The following is a 14,010-nucleotide window of genomic DNA, read 5'->3' as shown; positions in this document are numbered from 1 at the left end:
ATCAGGAGGTTGCACATACACATCATGGCTTGTAACCTGTAATGGATTTTTCCTCCAGAAACTTGTCTCCTTTTAAAGGCATCCAGGCCAGATGCTGTCACCACATCCTGTGGCAAGGAGTTCCACAGACCAACCACACACTGAGTACAGAAATATTTTCTTTTGTCTGTCCTAACTCTCCCAACACTCAATTTGAGTGGATGTCCCCCTGGTTCTGGTGTTATGTGAGAGCGTAAAGAGCATCTCTCTATCCACTTTATCCTTCCCATGCATAATTTTGTATGTCTCAATCATGTCCCCCCTCAGGCGTCTCTTTTCTAGGCTGAAGAGGCCCAAACGCCGTAACTCCTTTGAGACGCGTTACAACCTTTTCACATATTTTGGGTTAACATTCAAAGCATTGAACAGTCTGTCTTGTTATCATTTGCTTTTCAAACCATGAGGAAGACCACCCACAAAAACCAGGCCTCCACATAACCATTGCTTGCTGTCTCTAGCAACCACTTGGATTGCTTGTGTAGTCAAGTCAGGCCAGCCTACTATCCCACAGAATACAGGGGCTCAAGTTCACTAGTGGCAGCTGCTCCATCTCCAGTACAAACACTCCAGTGCACACCCAGTGACCTCATCCCATCTGATATGCCCCCCATTCCTGCCAGTTCCATTCTGCTTAGCAGCACCACATAAAGCAGCTCAAAAAACACATCCCATGACACCAAGATTTCTAGAACACCACCATCTACCATGAATGCTTAAGTGGAGAGGGGCAGACAAAACGGGCCTTAAGCTTTTTATCACCAACAAAGCTTAAGAAGCCCAAAGGACTAGGGCAAGAAGCAGGATATTGAGAGAGGAAGGAAGAATAATGGAGTATCTGTGGAGATAGAAAAACCTAGAGTTGCATACTGCCTGAACTTCTGTTACACCAACAGTTGCCATTGCTCATGGACGCCAATAGGGGTACTGCTCTATTTTTGCACCCGAGTAAGCACATTCCATCATCCGCTAGCCAGGGCTGGCTTTAAATCAATTGGGTCAATTGCTTCCAATAGGATCCTGCACCTAAGGGGGTCCCACACTAGAGAAATCTACTCTAGGCTTGTATGCAGTTTTATATTAAAATGTGGTTAGATCCATTTAGTCCATTAACTCACATGCACTTTTTAAGTGCACGTTTTTATTGCTTTTCATTCTGCCATAGAGGTATAAAGCTATAGATTTAATTATAACTCTAAGATTCTATAGATCTTGGCTGTGAACCTGGGGCCGTGGCAAAAAATATTTCCAATTGGGCCTTGCAGCTTCTAAGGCATGAGGCATCCGCAAAAAAAGGGCACTGGAATACTGAAGTGCCAAGACTGCTTGTGGGGAGGAAGAGAACCTCAGTAACAGAGCGCCAGCTCTCCAAGCTGACAGTCCCTGGTTATGTTCCTGACATACCCATGTAGGGCTGAAAAAGACTAGCCTGGCAACCCTGGAGAGCTACTATGAGTCAATGTAGGCAATACTGAACTTGAGCTAATGATTTGACTCCATATAAGGCACCATGTATGTTCACACTATGCTACTCCAGGTGCAGGGAAGAGATTTTAAAAGGCTTGGTAACAGTTGGTGCTAATGGTAATTGGTGAGCTCATGGCTGCATTGGCATTTCAAAAGGAAAAAAAAAATAAGTGTTGAGGGGAGGAAAAGGGGTGCCTTAAAAAGTCACAATACCAGGGTGAAGAGGAGACAGGATTCAGCCAGGCAACTCTGCAAATTTTTGCAAAGAGGACAAAACAGCAGAAACAAACCAAAGAGGGGAAAAAAAATCACAAACGAAAAAGCACCCATTGAAAAATAACTGTACAAGCAGCTGGTAGCAAGGCTGGGCATGTTGTGCTAGTGGCGGGGTCCTACCTTCAACAGGTCTTGATGATGGGGAGGCATCTGTTAAAGAGAGAATCACCATTGCAAGAAATCCAACCAGACTGTCCATCTTGATTTTTGTCTACGATCAGGAAAATTGGAACCTCCAAATTTGTCAAACAGTACAGGGGACCTTTCCCAACTAGATCTTGAAATCTTGTGGCAGGGCAGGTGGAAAGGTAGGTCAATAAACATGGCAGAGCCTGGACATGGCAGACAAAGGGCCCAAAAGCAGTAGCATAGCAAGTGGGGGGCAGTATGCCCTGGATGATGCGCCAGGGGTATGGTGAGCCCCCAAGCCCACATCAGGCAGAGGCCCATGCTATCCATTTTGAGGTGGATAGGTCCTCCCACCCACCCACCCCATGTCCCCATGGCCACCCTGTTGGAAGTGGCCACCTGTTGGAAGTGGCCACCCTGGAAGCAATTGGAGCTGTGCATAGTTAAGCCATTGCATCACCGCCAAACCACTTCTGGGTGCTGGGTGCCACTCCAGGTGACTATGGGGAAGGGGTGTTGCACAAATGGGGATTTATATATGCCCTGGGCATGCCCAGGTGACGCCACTGCCCAAAAGAGAGATTGTCCCCCATGACTTATCTTCACTTCAAATCAAGGGTTCTCTTTGACACAGACCCTCTGAGTTACATGTGGGAATAAAGTTCTAGGGAGGGAAAGGGTTCTGAAGCTAGGACAGCCAGAGGTACATTCCTTAAAGTAGCACAGTTTAGAACTGCAGCCAACCAACTGCTTCACCATCCAAAGACCATGCAAATCCTGCCTCAAATCCACTGCACAGGAGCTACGAGAAGGTGGCAGCTTTTGATCCATCTAGTCCAGCATTCTGTTTCCCACCACTGTCCACCAGTAGTCTGTGAAGCCCAAAAGCAAGAGAAAAAGGTATATTTCTCTTGCAGAAATATGGGATTCAGAAACATACTACCACTGAACCTGAAGGCAGCCATATCAACTAGTAGCACAAACCTGCCTTTCCTAGGTTTTCAGAGCCACCACTTCCTTCCCTACTCACACTGGGCAAGCTGAAAGTATTACTTGTAAAACCCCAACACACACCGGTTTCACCACATTTTCCCCCTAGGTTACACTTGTTAACCCAGCCTCCACTTCCCACTCTGCATCACATCACTTTTCTCCTACTCCATTAGAAGAGATTAGGGAACGATGGAAGATGGAAACCAAGCACCATAGTGCTCCACCAGCAAAACCCAAGGAAGAATGCAAAGAAATGGGAAAGTAGCACTGCCAGAACATCCAAAATGGCATGATGTTGAAACTTACCAGTAGGCACTGCCTGCTTTGCCTTCTTGGCTGGAGCCAAGTCATCAGGTCTACACTCAGAAAAAGATGCCGTTCTGCTTGGTGCTGGGGTCTGAAATAGAGCAGAGAAGCAAATTCAGATTGTTCACAAGAATCTGCCTTACTACAATACCATTCACATCTTTTATGGTCAGAACACTGTTTAGGTCTGAACACTTAAGTTAAGCAATGCATCAACTACGTCATGCAAGTTCTGCAATTTTGTATATATTTATTTATTAAAGAGATCCTTAACCCCTTTCTCCTTGATAACCAGGCTCCCAAGGCAGCTTGCAATATTCATTGCAAAAATGCAAAAAAGTAAAAGGCCAGCATACAGTATCATAAAAATACAGATGCCACAACCTAAGAAATAAGTGCATAACCACCCCAAATACATTAACCAAAACTGAACCAAACAAAAACAGTAAATTTGCTTACACCACTATTGTGCTTCTTTTATTTTGGGGAACCATAAAAGCTACTGATGCAGGGCACTGAGACTCTAGGAGATTACACAATTCCCATTGGGGGGGGTGTCTTCCTTCGTTTTTGGAAAGGAAGTCCCATTTTTCATTGCACTGGCTAAGTTATACTTGGACTGTACTGTTTCAGATTGCAGACAGGGTTTCATGTGATGGAATATTTCTCCATCTTCTCTCTGCCCTCCCCCCAAAACGCCAGGGAGAAGCCCAGGTCCTGGCACCTCCTATGGGGAAGGCCAAAATTGCACTAAGTCAAAAACCAAGACTCACCGAAGAGCTGCCACTAGCATTTAGGAGGAAGTTTGCAGTGTGGGCTGCAGTGGGAGGCTGGTTTGGGATAGGCCGGTGTCCCAGTGCCATGCCAACAATGGCAGTCATGTGGGTTTCTGTGCCAAAGACGTGAATGGGAATGCCGGTGGTTTTTCCTACAGGAAAAGGGAACAGAACCAGATCAGGCTGCAGCTTGCACAATAGAGGCTCAATCTGGAGTTTTGGTACAGGGAAACAGCATGTAATTGGTGCGTATTGCCAACATGATCAGTGAGCTCTGCTCGGCAGAAGACTACTATGAAAGGGAGTGAGGAAAAGCTATTTAGGGATGAAGCAGCCCTAGTGGTAAAAGTGGGAGGGACCACTAAAGTCTCTTTAGGTCATGAGAAGGAGGAAGAAAGGAAGAAAAACCACATACTACTTTAATATATTTCCCTGCCTCTTCAAAGCACAAAAGTTCAGCTATCATATCCTTGGTCAGTGCAGTAGTGGAAAACGTGAAGACAGCCAACTAAAAGTGCTTAACTCAATCATAAAATTTGGTTCATCAAGGAATTGGAAAAATACATAATTAACATAGTTTAGGTTGTTTTATTGAGGGGGAGGAAAATATCCCCCTGTCAGGGAGATTTTTTCCTAACAGGAGGAAAAAATCTCCTGTTGTGGAACCTTTAAAACACACTTTTCACCTCTCTATTTAATCGCTATATCCTATTTGCTCCCCATCTTGCATGAAAAGAAACGAGTTATCTGTAACTTCATGCATTTTTGAATTGCAATTTTTTTCCCTTTGGAGATTTCACTCCATTTTATTTAAATAAAAAGTTAAAAAAAACCTCCTTCTGAACTCAATCCTATCTCTGGATCCTTTCCGGTTTGTAGCCTTCCCAATGTAGAACAGGCAAAGTGAACTAAGTTTAATGCCCTGGTCAGGAAGTTTTTTATTAAGATTTATACCCCATCTTTTTCCTCTAAAGAGGAAACTGCATTTTCAACTGACAGGGCTTATTTTCAATTGCATACAGGCCAGAACACAAGCAATGCTTGGACTAATTTACTATCTCACATGAGACCCAAAATACAGATAGAGGGTTATTACCACTGCTCTCTTTCCCAATGAGGACAGCCACAAGGGCTTTGGCAGAACACACTTTCGTCCACACTGGGAAGTCAGCCTTCATTGGCATCTTGCCTCAAGAGCAAGGAAAATGGCTCTGAGTGATTGGAGAACAAGCAGAGGGTATATCAGAGGCTATGCTGAGGGCAAGAGAGGTACCCAGGGGGAGGGGGGAGAGGTCCTGGACTGGGGCCAGTATTACAAATTGTCTACTTCTTGAATGGAACCAAGCACTTAGGTTCAGAGGAGAAATAAGTGGAAGAAAGACCACCTGTAAAGGAAAAAATTTTTTAAAAGTTCGAGTAATCAAGGATCCCCTTACCTACTTCCCCCATCACGCGCAGACCTTCTTGGTAGTTTGGGCCTCCTCTTCTCACAAAGATTCTCACCTCATGCTCTTTTAGAGGGCCCTGATAATCCCTAATGGCTCGAACAATACCCTGCAAGAGAGAATATTAAACCCAAATTGTGCATGTGTATGCACACCCACCCTCCTCCTAGACTTGAAGTGTGCAAAAATGCCTCTTCATCCCCATTTTATTTCACCTGGGCTTCATTTTAAACAACATGTTTACAAGACAAACTTAAATCAGTTTATCATGGTACTTCCCTGCATATCCAACCACCCATCCATTAGGAACCCTGGAAACTTTGCTTCTGTGCCAGTAGGAGATAGGGATGCCTGACAATCCTCAGTATCTTCACAGGGTGGCCATTCTCAGGAAGCTGAGACAGTTAAAGTGACTTAGGACCCAATCCTATCCAACTCTCCAGTGCTGATGACGCCGCAATGCAGCCCCAAGTGAACGAACATTCCGATACCTTGAGGAGGCCTTCATGACTGCTCCCCCACTACAGAATGCAGCACATGCCTTAGTGGTACAGCTGCATAGGCACTGGAAAGTTGCATAGGATTGGGTCCTCAGTTTGAATTGTAAATGTGTAGTGAACATCTCTGGTTTTTGCCCATTTTGAACTTATTACCTCAAAGGCTTCTGGGATGCCTCAGCATCCCAAAAGGGCTGCTGTCATCCAGATGGAGTAGCCATTGTTCCTTTGCAACTGATGACCTTTATCTCCAATTACCTGGTAAACAGTGAACTAAGCTTTGAGCAAGGCTCACTGGATCTTAAAGCCTACCCAAGTGAGAAATTCAAGTCACTCAGGTGGTCCTCAGTATCCATCCCACAGATTACCTGTGAGCATTATCCCTGTTCATAGATAAAGTGGGACCACACCTTCCCCCTCTGTATATTTACCCAGTTTGGATGTTGAAAGTGTCTGTCGCTCCACATCGCCTTGCCTATCCATCAAATGGATGCAAGACCCAGAATCTCAAACAGTGCAAATAAGTAGGGTAAGGAAGCCAACTAGAGAAGTTACTTCAGATTGTGTTTTATTTGTCACTTCTCATTTATTATTCTTGCATCTCTCCCTCCAATGCTTTGGTATTTTACAGCTTTATAAATACACTTCTTGCATTTTTACTATTTTACCTACCAGGTCTCAATCAGAAGGGATCAGGTTGCCACGATTCCCAGACTAACCATGTTCCACTTCTGTTTGATTTTATGGGAGCCTGCAGTTAAACTGAGAGGGAAGCTTTCCCAAGGCAACTTCCTCCTGTCTGGGTTCCCTAGCTTTGGGTAGTGGCAGCAAGTACTACCCTTCCCAGTTTACCCCGTTAGAAACATAAATTGGGGAGCACCCAGGTAGCAGCCAGTTACTAGCAGCTGGGCACAGCACCAAATCTTGCCCTTTACTCATAATCTTTAAAAAGTTCCCAAGAAATCCTCAGTCACAAATCTTGGGTTTGAGGCAAAGCACCAGAAGTCCTGCAGTAAGCTCCTAAGTAGCTACCACCATCTTCCAACATGGTTAGATGCCACCTTGTCTAACCTACAGGCGGCTATACTCTTGTCTAACCTACAGGCGGCTACCTAGCCTCTGATGATTCTTATAACTGGAGCAATAGTGAGTGCTGCACTCAACTGTGAATGCTACATTTCCTGCCTGTTCCTAAAATGGTATGGAACTCATTGGTCAATATTCTAGTTTTTCTTCTCTATTTTTGAATTAGAGACACAAGATTTTCAGGTAGGAGCCAAGACAATACTGAAGCCCAGGGCAGGGAGAAACACAAGCCAAGGGTATCTCTGTGACACTTTATTGGCTACCACTAACCATGCACTATCTCAGTTCCCTCTAAAAGCTCTTTTGGGGTCAGTTTAATAAGGACAGGCCAATTTGGCCAACATACAGCAACCATGATGCTAAAGTGGGCTGCCTCCAAGTTCTCCTACAACACATTTCTATTTCTTGCTGAACTTGTACACTTTTTCAGTGTCGCAATGCCCCCAAGCATGCAAAACACAAATTCCTACAATACTCCTTACAGATGGTATGCTTTGACACCATACCAGCCCAGATCTAAACCTTATCCAAATGATAGCTCCTCTTCCTAAAGTTGGTACACTCAGCAAAGAATGTACATGGCCAACATTAACAAATTTTCAGGATTGTCTTTACCTTAAATGTGGCAGCCACATTAGTAAAGTTAGCAATGCTCCCTCCGATTATCAGGATTTTGCCTTGTAAGAAAGAAAGAAAAAACACAGGGGGGAGAGAGAAAAGCAACTTGGTAAAAAACATCAGAACATAACTTGTGGTCTGAAGCATCCCCCAAAAGTCATGGCCCATTTGAAACTCTGTACATATATTGGTTGCCCAGATCAATTCTGATTCCACCCACATAACTGAGAAAAAAAGAAAAAACACATACCCTATCTTTGTTTTCGCGGCCTGCCTAAAATCAGTCTTGTCATTATCAATGAATTCAGCAGCATCCACAAGAGGGCACACAAAACTGCACCGAAAACTAGCACCTGCATCTTCCTCTTTGGTTTAGAATAGGCTCTCCTTTACCTTCTGGATGCTTTTCTCGTGTCATGAGAGAGAGGATGGTCTTGGCATAGTCATAGGTCTGCTGCTCACTGGGAGCTCCAGAGTATTCCCCATAGTTGGCCAGTTCATTCACCCCGCCAAGGTCACAGATGGTGTCACTAAATGGAAGATGTGCAGGTGACATTAGAAGGCTTCATTTGTACAACCAAGGGCATTCATAGACCCTCATTACAAAAAAATGGAGCAAGAATGAGGCTGCATCCTAATCTATTCCAAGCTGGAGAACAGAGCAGAGGTAACAGCCAAGGCTGAATAGTTCTTAAGGGCCAGGAAATTCCACTACTGCTGTTAAAGACTCATAAGCATTCTGTGATATTGCAGTAGTTCGGACAGCACCAGAGAATAGAGTAATTGCAGCTTGCAAGAAGGTGACAACCAGTTTAAGTCTAGATCTTCACACAAAGTACTGCAATCACATCTACTTCTATAGCATTACATATCACTCAGAGTGTTGCAGACCCCTTTGCAAATGCTCACCAAAAGTCTGTCTCAACACCCTATGTTTGGTTGAGGTGAGACAAGTGACACCCGATTGCTCTTCTCTGCCCAATCAAAACATCATTAGAGGATTCGGAATGAAGCCTTCATTTCTCCCAATAAAACATCTTCTAGATATTTTGGCCCACAGAAATAATGCTCTCCTCCTGCTATACTGGGTCACATTCCTACCCGCAGTCAGACCACTTTCACAGTACCTGTACACCACAGAGGCTCCTCCTCCAGCCACCATGGTCCAAATCCTGCCCTTGGGATTCAGGATAGTCAACTTTAAGCTTGCTCCACTCTTGGCATCTAGGTCAGCAATGTAGGCTTCCTGCAGATAAAAGCCCCACCATCATCAGAAGCCCAGAATCAAAATTTCTGAAAGCACAGCACTAAATTCTGAATTTCCTTTGCAGAGTTAAGGGGCATTAGCAAGAGATAATAATAGGGATGCTTGCTCCTTCCCCATCTGCTAGTTTTTCACTGTAAATACACCCTGAGAACATTTCCCCTCTCACTCCAGCTGGCCTACAAAACCAAGTTCGGCCACAGGGGAGCAGAGTGACACAGGGCCCAATCCTATCCAACTTTCCAGCACCAAGGTAAGAGAACAAACATTCCTTTACCTTGAGGAGGCCTCCATGACTCTCCCCCCCCACCACTGCAAGATGCTACTCATGCCCCATTGGCACAGCTGCCTCCATGCTGGAAAGTTGGACAGGATTGGGTCGATGTCACAAATTTAGGGGGGTTTGGGGTGCTCAGAGTTCTTGGTTCTTGAACCCTAAAGCCCTCAAGACCCCTGTGTCCAGTAGTACTGCCACCACCCTGTATGTGCCAGTGCCTCAGGCCAGGGACACGGAGACCCTCTAGGCTTAATTCTATCCCTTGCAGGCACTGAGCTCTTTCTCCAATTAAAGCTTCAGTCCTCAAGTTACTAGACCTCAATGAGCACTTGGTAGCTTGCTGAACGGCTAGGCAGGATTCTGAACCTTTGTCCCCAACAAACAATGAACTTGGTAAAAGATTTTAGTTTATTAAGTGCATAAGGTTACATAAGGCAGCAAATGCTAGAGGCATAAACATCTAGGAAACACAACAGCAATAAAATAAAGCTAGCTGGCTCTCTCTATTAATACCTATCTCTCATCTGGGTCAGCTTCTCTTGTAGTTCTTTTAGCTCCAGGCTACCTGTGAGGCCAGATCCCCATGGACAATGGAGCTCCAGCATGCAAGATCTTGCACCCAAAAACTCTGCCCAAGAAGAACCCAACACACCCCTTGGGCACTCATTATTATACTTCTCATGCTAATAGCACTGAGGTGACTTCATACATAGACTGTCCAATCAGAAATTTTTGAGGACATAACCTTCTTGGAGTGGGTTTGGTTGCTATCCCTCCTAGTTCTTACCCCTCCTAACTGGAGATCCACAGCTGCGCTTCAACAGCTTGATAAGGCGCCTTTCTGTCTGCAGAGGTGCTAACATTCCAATGGGTTGTAATTCTTGTTGTCTGCCCTTTCTGGCCAGCAAAGGAGACACAACAATCTTTTTGTATGTTTACTCACATTCTTGCAGCTAGGAACTGCTAGCCACTTCTCCGTTACTGACTTAGTTTGGTTCAGGCTTCACATGCTAACCAAGGCCTAACATGTACATATCCATGACAGTCCACAGTCTCAAGATTGGTATATAGTCAGTTAGAACAAAACTTCTGGTCTGGATGTAACATAAGGGGGGGAGGAAGAAAGCAGGACCACACTCCTGCCCAAAGCATTTTTATATATATGTGAATGTACACACTGGGTACATGCCAGGTAGGCATGACTCAGACTAGTTTTCTGGCATTTTGGGGGGGTAGATGGCAAGAAAGCATCAGGGGATGTATATTTATTTCATAATAAAAGCTCTGTTTGAGATATACAAAATTAGGCAGGGGATGGATAGAGGGATGTTCTTTTCCCACTCACACATCAGAACCAAGGGATATCCACTAAAATAGTGTCAGAAAAGTTAGAACAGACAAAAGCCAGTATGTAATTAGTCTGTGGTGATGGCATCTGGCCTAGATGCCTTTAAAAGGGAATTGAACAGATTTATGGAGGAAAAGTCTATCACAGGTTACAAGCTGTGAAGGATTTGTGCAATATCTTGGTTTTAGAAGTAGGCTACCTCAGAAAGCAAAGTGCAAGGGAGTGGCAACAGGATGCAGGTCTCTTTTTGCCTGTGTGCTCTTAGAGGCATTTGATGGGCCACTGTAAGATAGAGGAAGCTGGATTCGATGGGCCTTTGAGTCAGTGGTGCTGTTCTTATGTTGTTGCACCTGTAATCCTATTTCCCTCCTTATTTCTTGACATTCCACTGAGTTGTGCTGTGAGCCACTGCCCTTGGTCCCTGCACACACAATAGATTTCTCCCATGTGCAAGTGTATACTCAGTACTCGGTAACAACATGGGGTCATAAGAGTGGTATAACACTGACGTAACGCAGGGGACCAGAGGGAAAAGATGAGTGAAATATTTAGAGATGCTGTCTCATTGATCTTCAGCACTATCAAACACCACAGACCAATGGAGGGAACAGACAGGCAACTGTTGCCCAGTCAAGACATATGCAAAAAGAAAAAAGATTGATGAAAAGATCAGGTAAGAATCTAGACCTCAGTCAGCAACTGCTTGTGTCTACCTCCAGGAGCTACCCCCCCTTCCAAACTGCACTTGTTTCAGCTCTGCCAGAGGCCAGGTCCACATTCATTAAAATTCTTAACCAGTGGAGAGAGTCTAAGAGCCTTCATTAGTGGCTGGCAAGGGGGATGATTCAGTGAGGCCAAAATTAAAACTCAACTCAATTTAGCCAGATTCCTAATGGATAAGTATCTGCACTTGAGCCAAGGGGGGGGGGAGAAGGGAAGAAAAAAGGTATCTAAATGGGTTTCTTGGCTAGTGTACAAAAATACAAAAACCTCCCACTGCCCTCAGGTTTGTTATTTGCAATTTAATAACTGTAATGATGCAGAGCATCAGAAAGTCACTGGGGACATTCTGTGGAGCATCTGAGAGAGAGAAGTTTTGGGTGAATGGAGCCAAACTGCTCTGATGGGAATTCAGGTGCCCAGTCCATGACATAAGTAACCAGGGCTTGCAATGTATTCCCACTGCTACCACATGCCATGACTGCTGGAGCATTTGCTGGTAATCCATTTGCAACTTCCTATTTCTGGCACGCTTATTGATTGTATTGTTTTTGCATTCCTCCTGCAGAAAACTTCATTTAGAGAGAAAACAAGGCCCTTCTTCCACATCCTGCCTACTACAGTGGTTCTCAAACTGTGGGTCAGGACCCACTAGGCGGGTCATGAGCCAATTTCAGGTGGGTCCCCATGCATTTCAATATTTTATTTTTAATATATTCGACTTGATGCTACCGTGGTATGTGACTGCATTTGGGGAAATATTACAGACCTGTACTTTCAACAAGCTACTACGCAATTCTTTTAACAGTGCTAGTCAGTGGGACTTACTCCTGGGTAAGTGTGCAGCCTAGGCTTATTAAAAATTTTCCTGCTTGATACTCCTGGTCATGACATCAGTTCCAGTGGGTCCTGACAGATTCTCATTCTAAAAAGTGGGTCCCAGTACAAAATGTGCAAGAACCACTGGCCTCCTAGAAGCAAGTACTGTCATCCAAGATGTTTCTTTTATCTTGGGCTGTGTACACAACCAATAAAGTCAGCCAGCAATTAAGTACTGCCAGGCATGCAGTTACTCTGTACAAAAGAAACTCAAAAATTCTGCTCCTGTAAAAATTCTTCTGCTTATATGCACTACAAGTAGAAAAAGACTGTCAGCAGAACAGCTCTGCTTCCTGGAGGGTCTGGCCTAATCACAGACATTTCTGTAGTGTTTCCTAGGGCAGCGGTTCCCAAGTTGGAGGGTCACGATCCACCAGGCAGGGAAGAACCTGTCCCTGTCCCCTTAAGGGGTGGGGAGGGGGCGAAGGCAGCAACTTAATCACAGGATCATGCTGCTGCCAGGGATGGGAGGGGGGGTTTGCACCTACTTGCAGCCAGAGCCTTCTGCAGGGTTCTCCATGCCTGCTAAAGTTTTTTTAAAAGGAAAAAATGGGTTTTCTAGTTTTTGTAATGAAACAGGAAGTGCCCATTTTTCCCCCTTTTTAAAAGACTTTTGCAGGCATGGGGAGCTCTGCGGAGGGCCCCCCAGGACTACAGTGCTGGCTGCAGGTAGGTAAAAAAAATCCTCTCATCCCTGAAAGCAGCGTGATCCTGGAATCGCATTGCTACCTTCCCCACACATACTTACAGTTCTCCCAACTCCCTTGTAGAATTTTTGAAAGTACTGTTTTAGGGTGTTCGAAGCACTTCAAACATTTTTCCTCACTACTTTCACCCTTCCTTCTGCTGCCTTACCACAGGTTGAATTTTGGATTGCAAACTCCTAGGGACAGAGAACTGCCTTTCTGTTTGGTACTTTAAAGCAGTGTGCACACTGTTGGTACTTTGGTTTTAAATAAACCATGAGCTCAGTAATCCTTACACAACAGTCCTGTAAAACAGGGAAATATCACCACCCATATTTGGAGACAAGGAGATGAGGCAGAGACAACAGCAGCTTGCCCAATGCTGCCAATCAAGTTTGGGGGCTAAAGCAAGGTTTGAATGGGACTACTTCCTAGCTTGTAGCTCACAAAACAAATAGCAGCATGTTATATATATATAACCCCTGCTGATTGGGTAAGAGACACTTTTTCAAGTGGGTGCTCCTTTTTTTTAGCAGGGGGAGAGTAACTGGCCCACCTCACCCCAGCACTGTCTGTTCTAGTGGCTGTCTGCTGGTATTCATTTGCATCTTTTTAGATTGTGAGCCCTTTTGGGACAGGGAGCCATTAGTTATTTGATTTTTCTCTGTAAACCGCTTTGTGAACTTTTAGTTGAAAAGCGGTATATAAATATTGTTAATAATAATAATAATATATCCCCTCTGGAGCAGCATTTCACAAACTGTGGGCTGGACTCACTAGATTGGTCAAGAGCCAATTTCAGGTGTTTCCCCCAAACATTTTAATGTGCATGTTATTTTTAATATCTTAAACTTGATTTTTCTGAGTTATGTGACTGCATTTGGGAAAACGTTACAGATCTGTACTTTTAACAGGCTGTTATGTATGGGATACACTTTTAAAAATGATAGTCAATGGGACTTACTCCTGGGTAAATATGGATAGGATTGCAGCCTTTGGAATGTTTGGGGAATTTGATTTTGTCATAAGGGGCTGTTAAAAATTTCCTGCTTGATGATGTCACTTCTGGGTATGACATCACTTCCAGCGAATCCTGACCGACTGTCATTCTGAAAAGTGGGTCCTGGTGTTAAAAATTTGGGAACCACTGCTCTGGAGGAAAAGAGATTGTTGCAACACCACAATAAGGAAGGAAGAACCCTTCCAC

The 14,010-nt window shown here is 44.5% G+C and overlaps 1 protein-coding gene across 1 annotated transcript in view; it reads right to left on the bottom strand.

Moving 5' to 3' along the window:
* ACLY (ATP citrate lyase) overlaps positions 1-14,010 on the bottom strand; it is a 58,249-nt gene that overhangs the window by 17,325 nt on the left and 26,914 nt on the right. Inside the window, exons 8-14 of the mRNA XM_066626847.1 lie at positions 8,757-8,875; positions 8,023-8,159; positions 7,627-7,688; positions 5,420-5,537; positions 3,981-4,135; positions 3,208-3,298; positions 1,900-1,929 (exon numbers count right to left, since the gene is read on the bottom strand). Coding sequence (XP_066482944.1) covers positions 1,900-1,929; positions 3,208-3,298; positions 3,981-4,135; positions 5,420-5,537; positions 7,627-7,688; positions 8,023-8,159; positions 8,757-8,875 — 712 coding nt within the window. The remainder of the gene's footprint in view (positions 1-1,899; positions 1,930-3,207; positions 3,299-3,980; positions 4,136-5,419; positions 5,538-7,626; positions 7,689-8,022; positions 8,160-8,756; positions 8,876-14,010) is intronic.

The sequence above is a fragment of the Tiliqua scincoides genome, chromosome 5, assembly GCF_035046505.1.
Source record: "Tiliqua scincoides isolate rTilSci1 chromosome 5, rTilSci1.hap2, whole genome shotgun sequence".
Classification (NCBI taxonomy): Eukaryota; Metazoa; Chordata; class Lepidosauria; order Squamata; family Scincidae; genus Tiliqua; species Tiliqua scincoides.
This window is presented reverse-complemented; position numbering and strand designations above follow the sequence as displayed.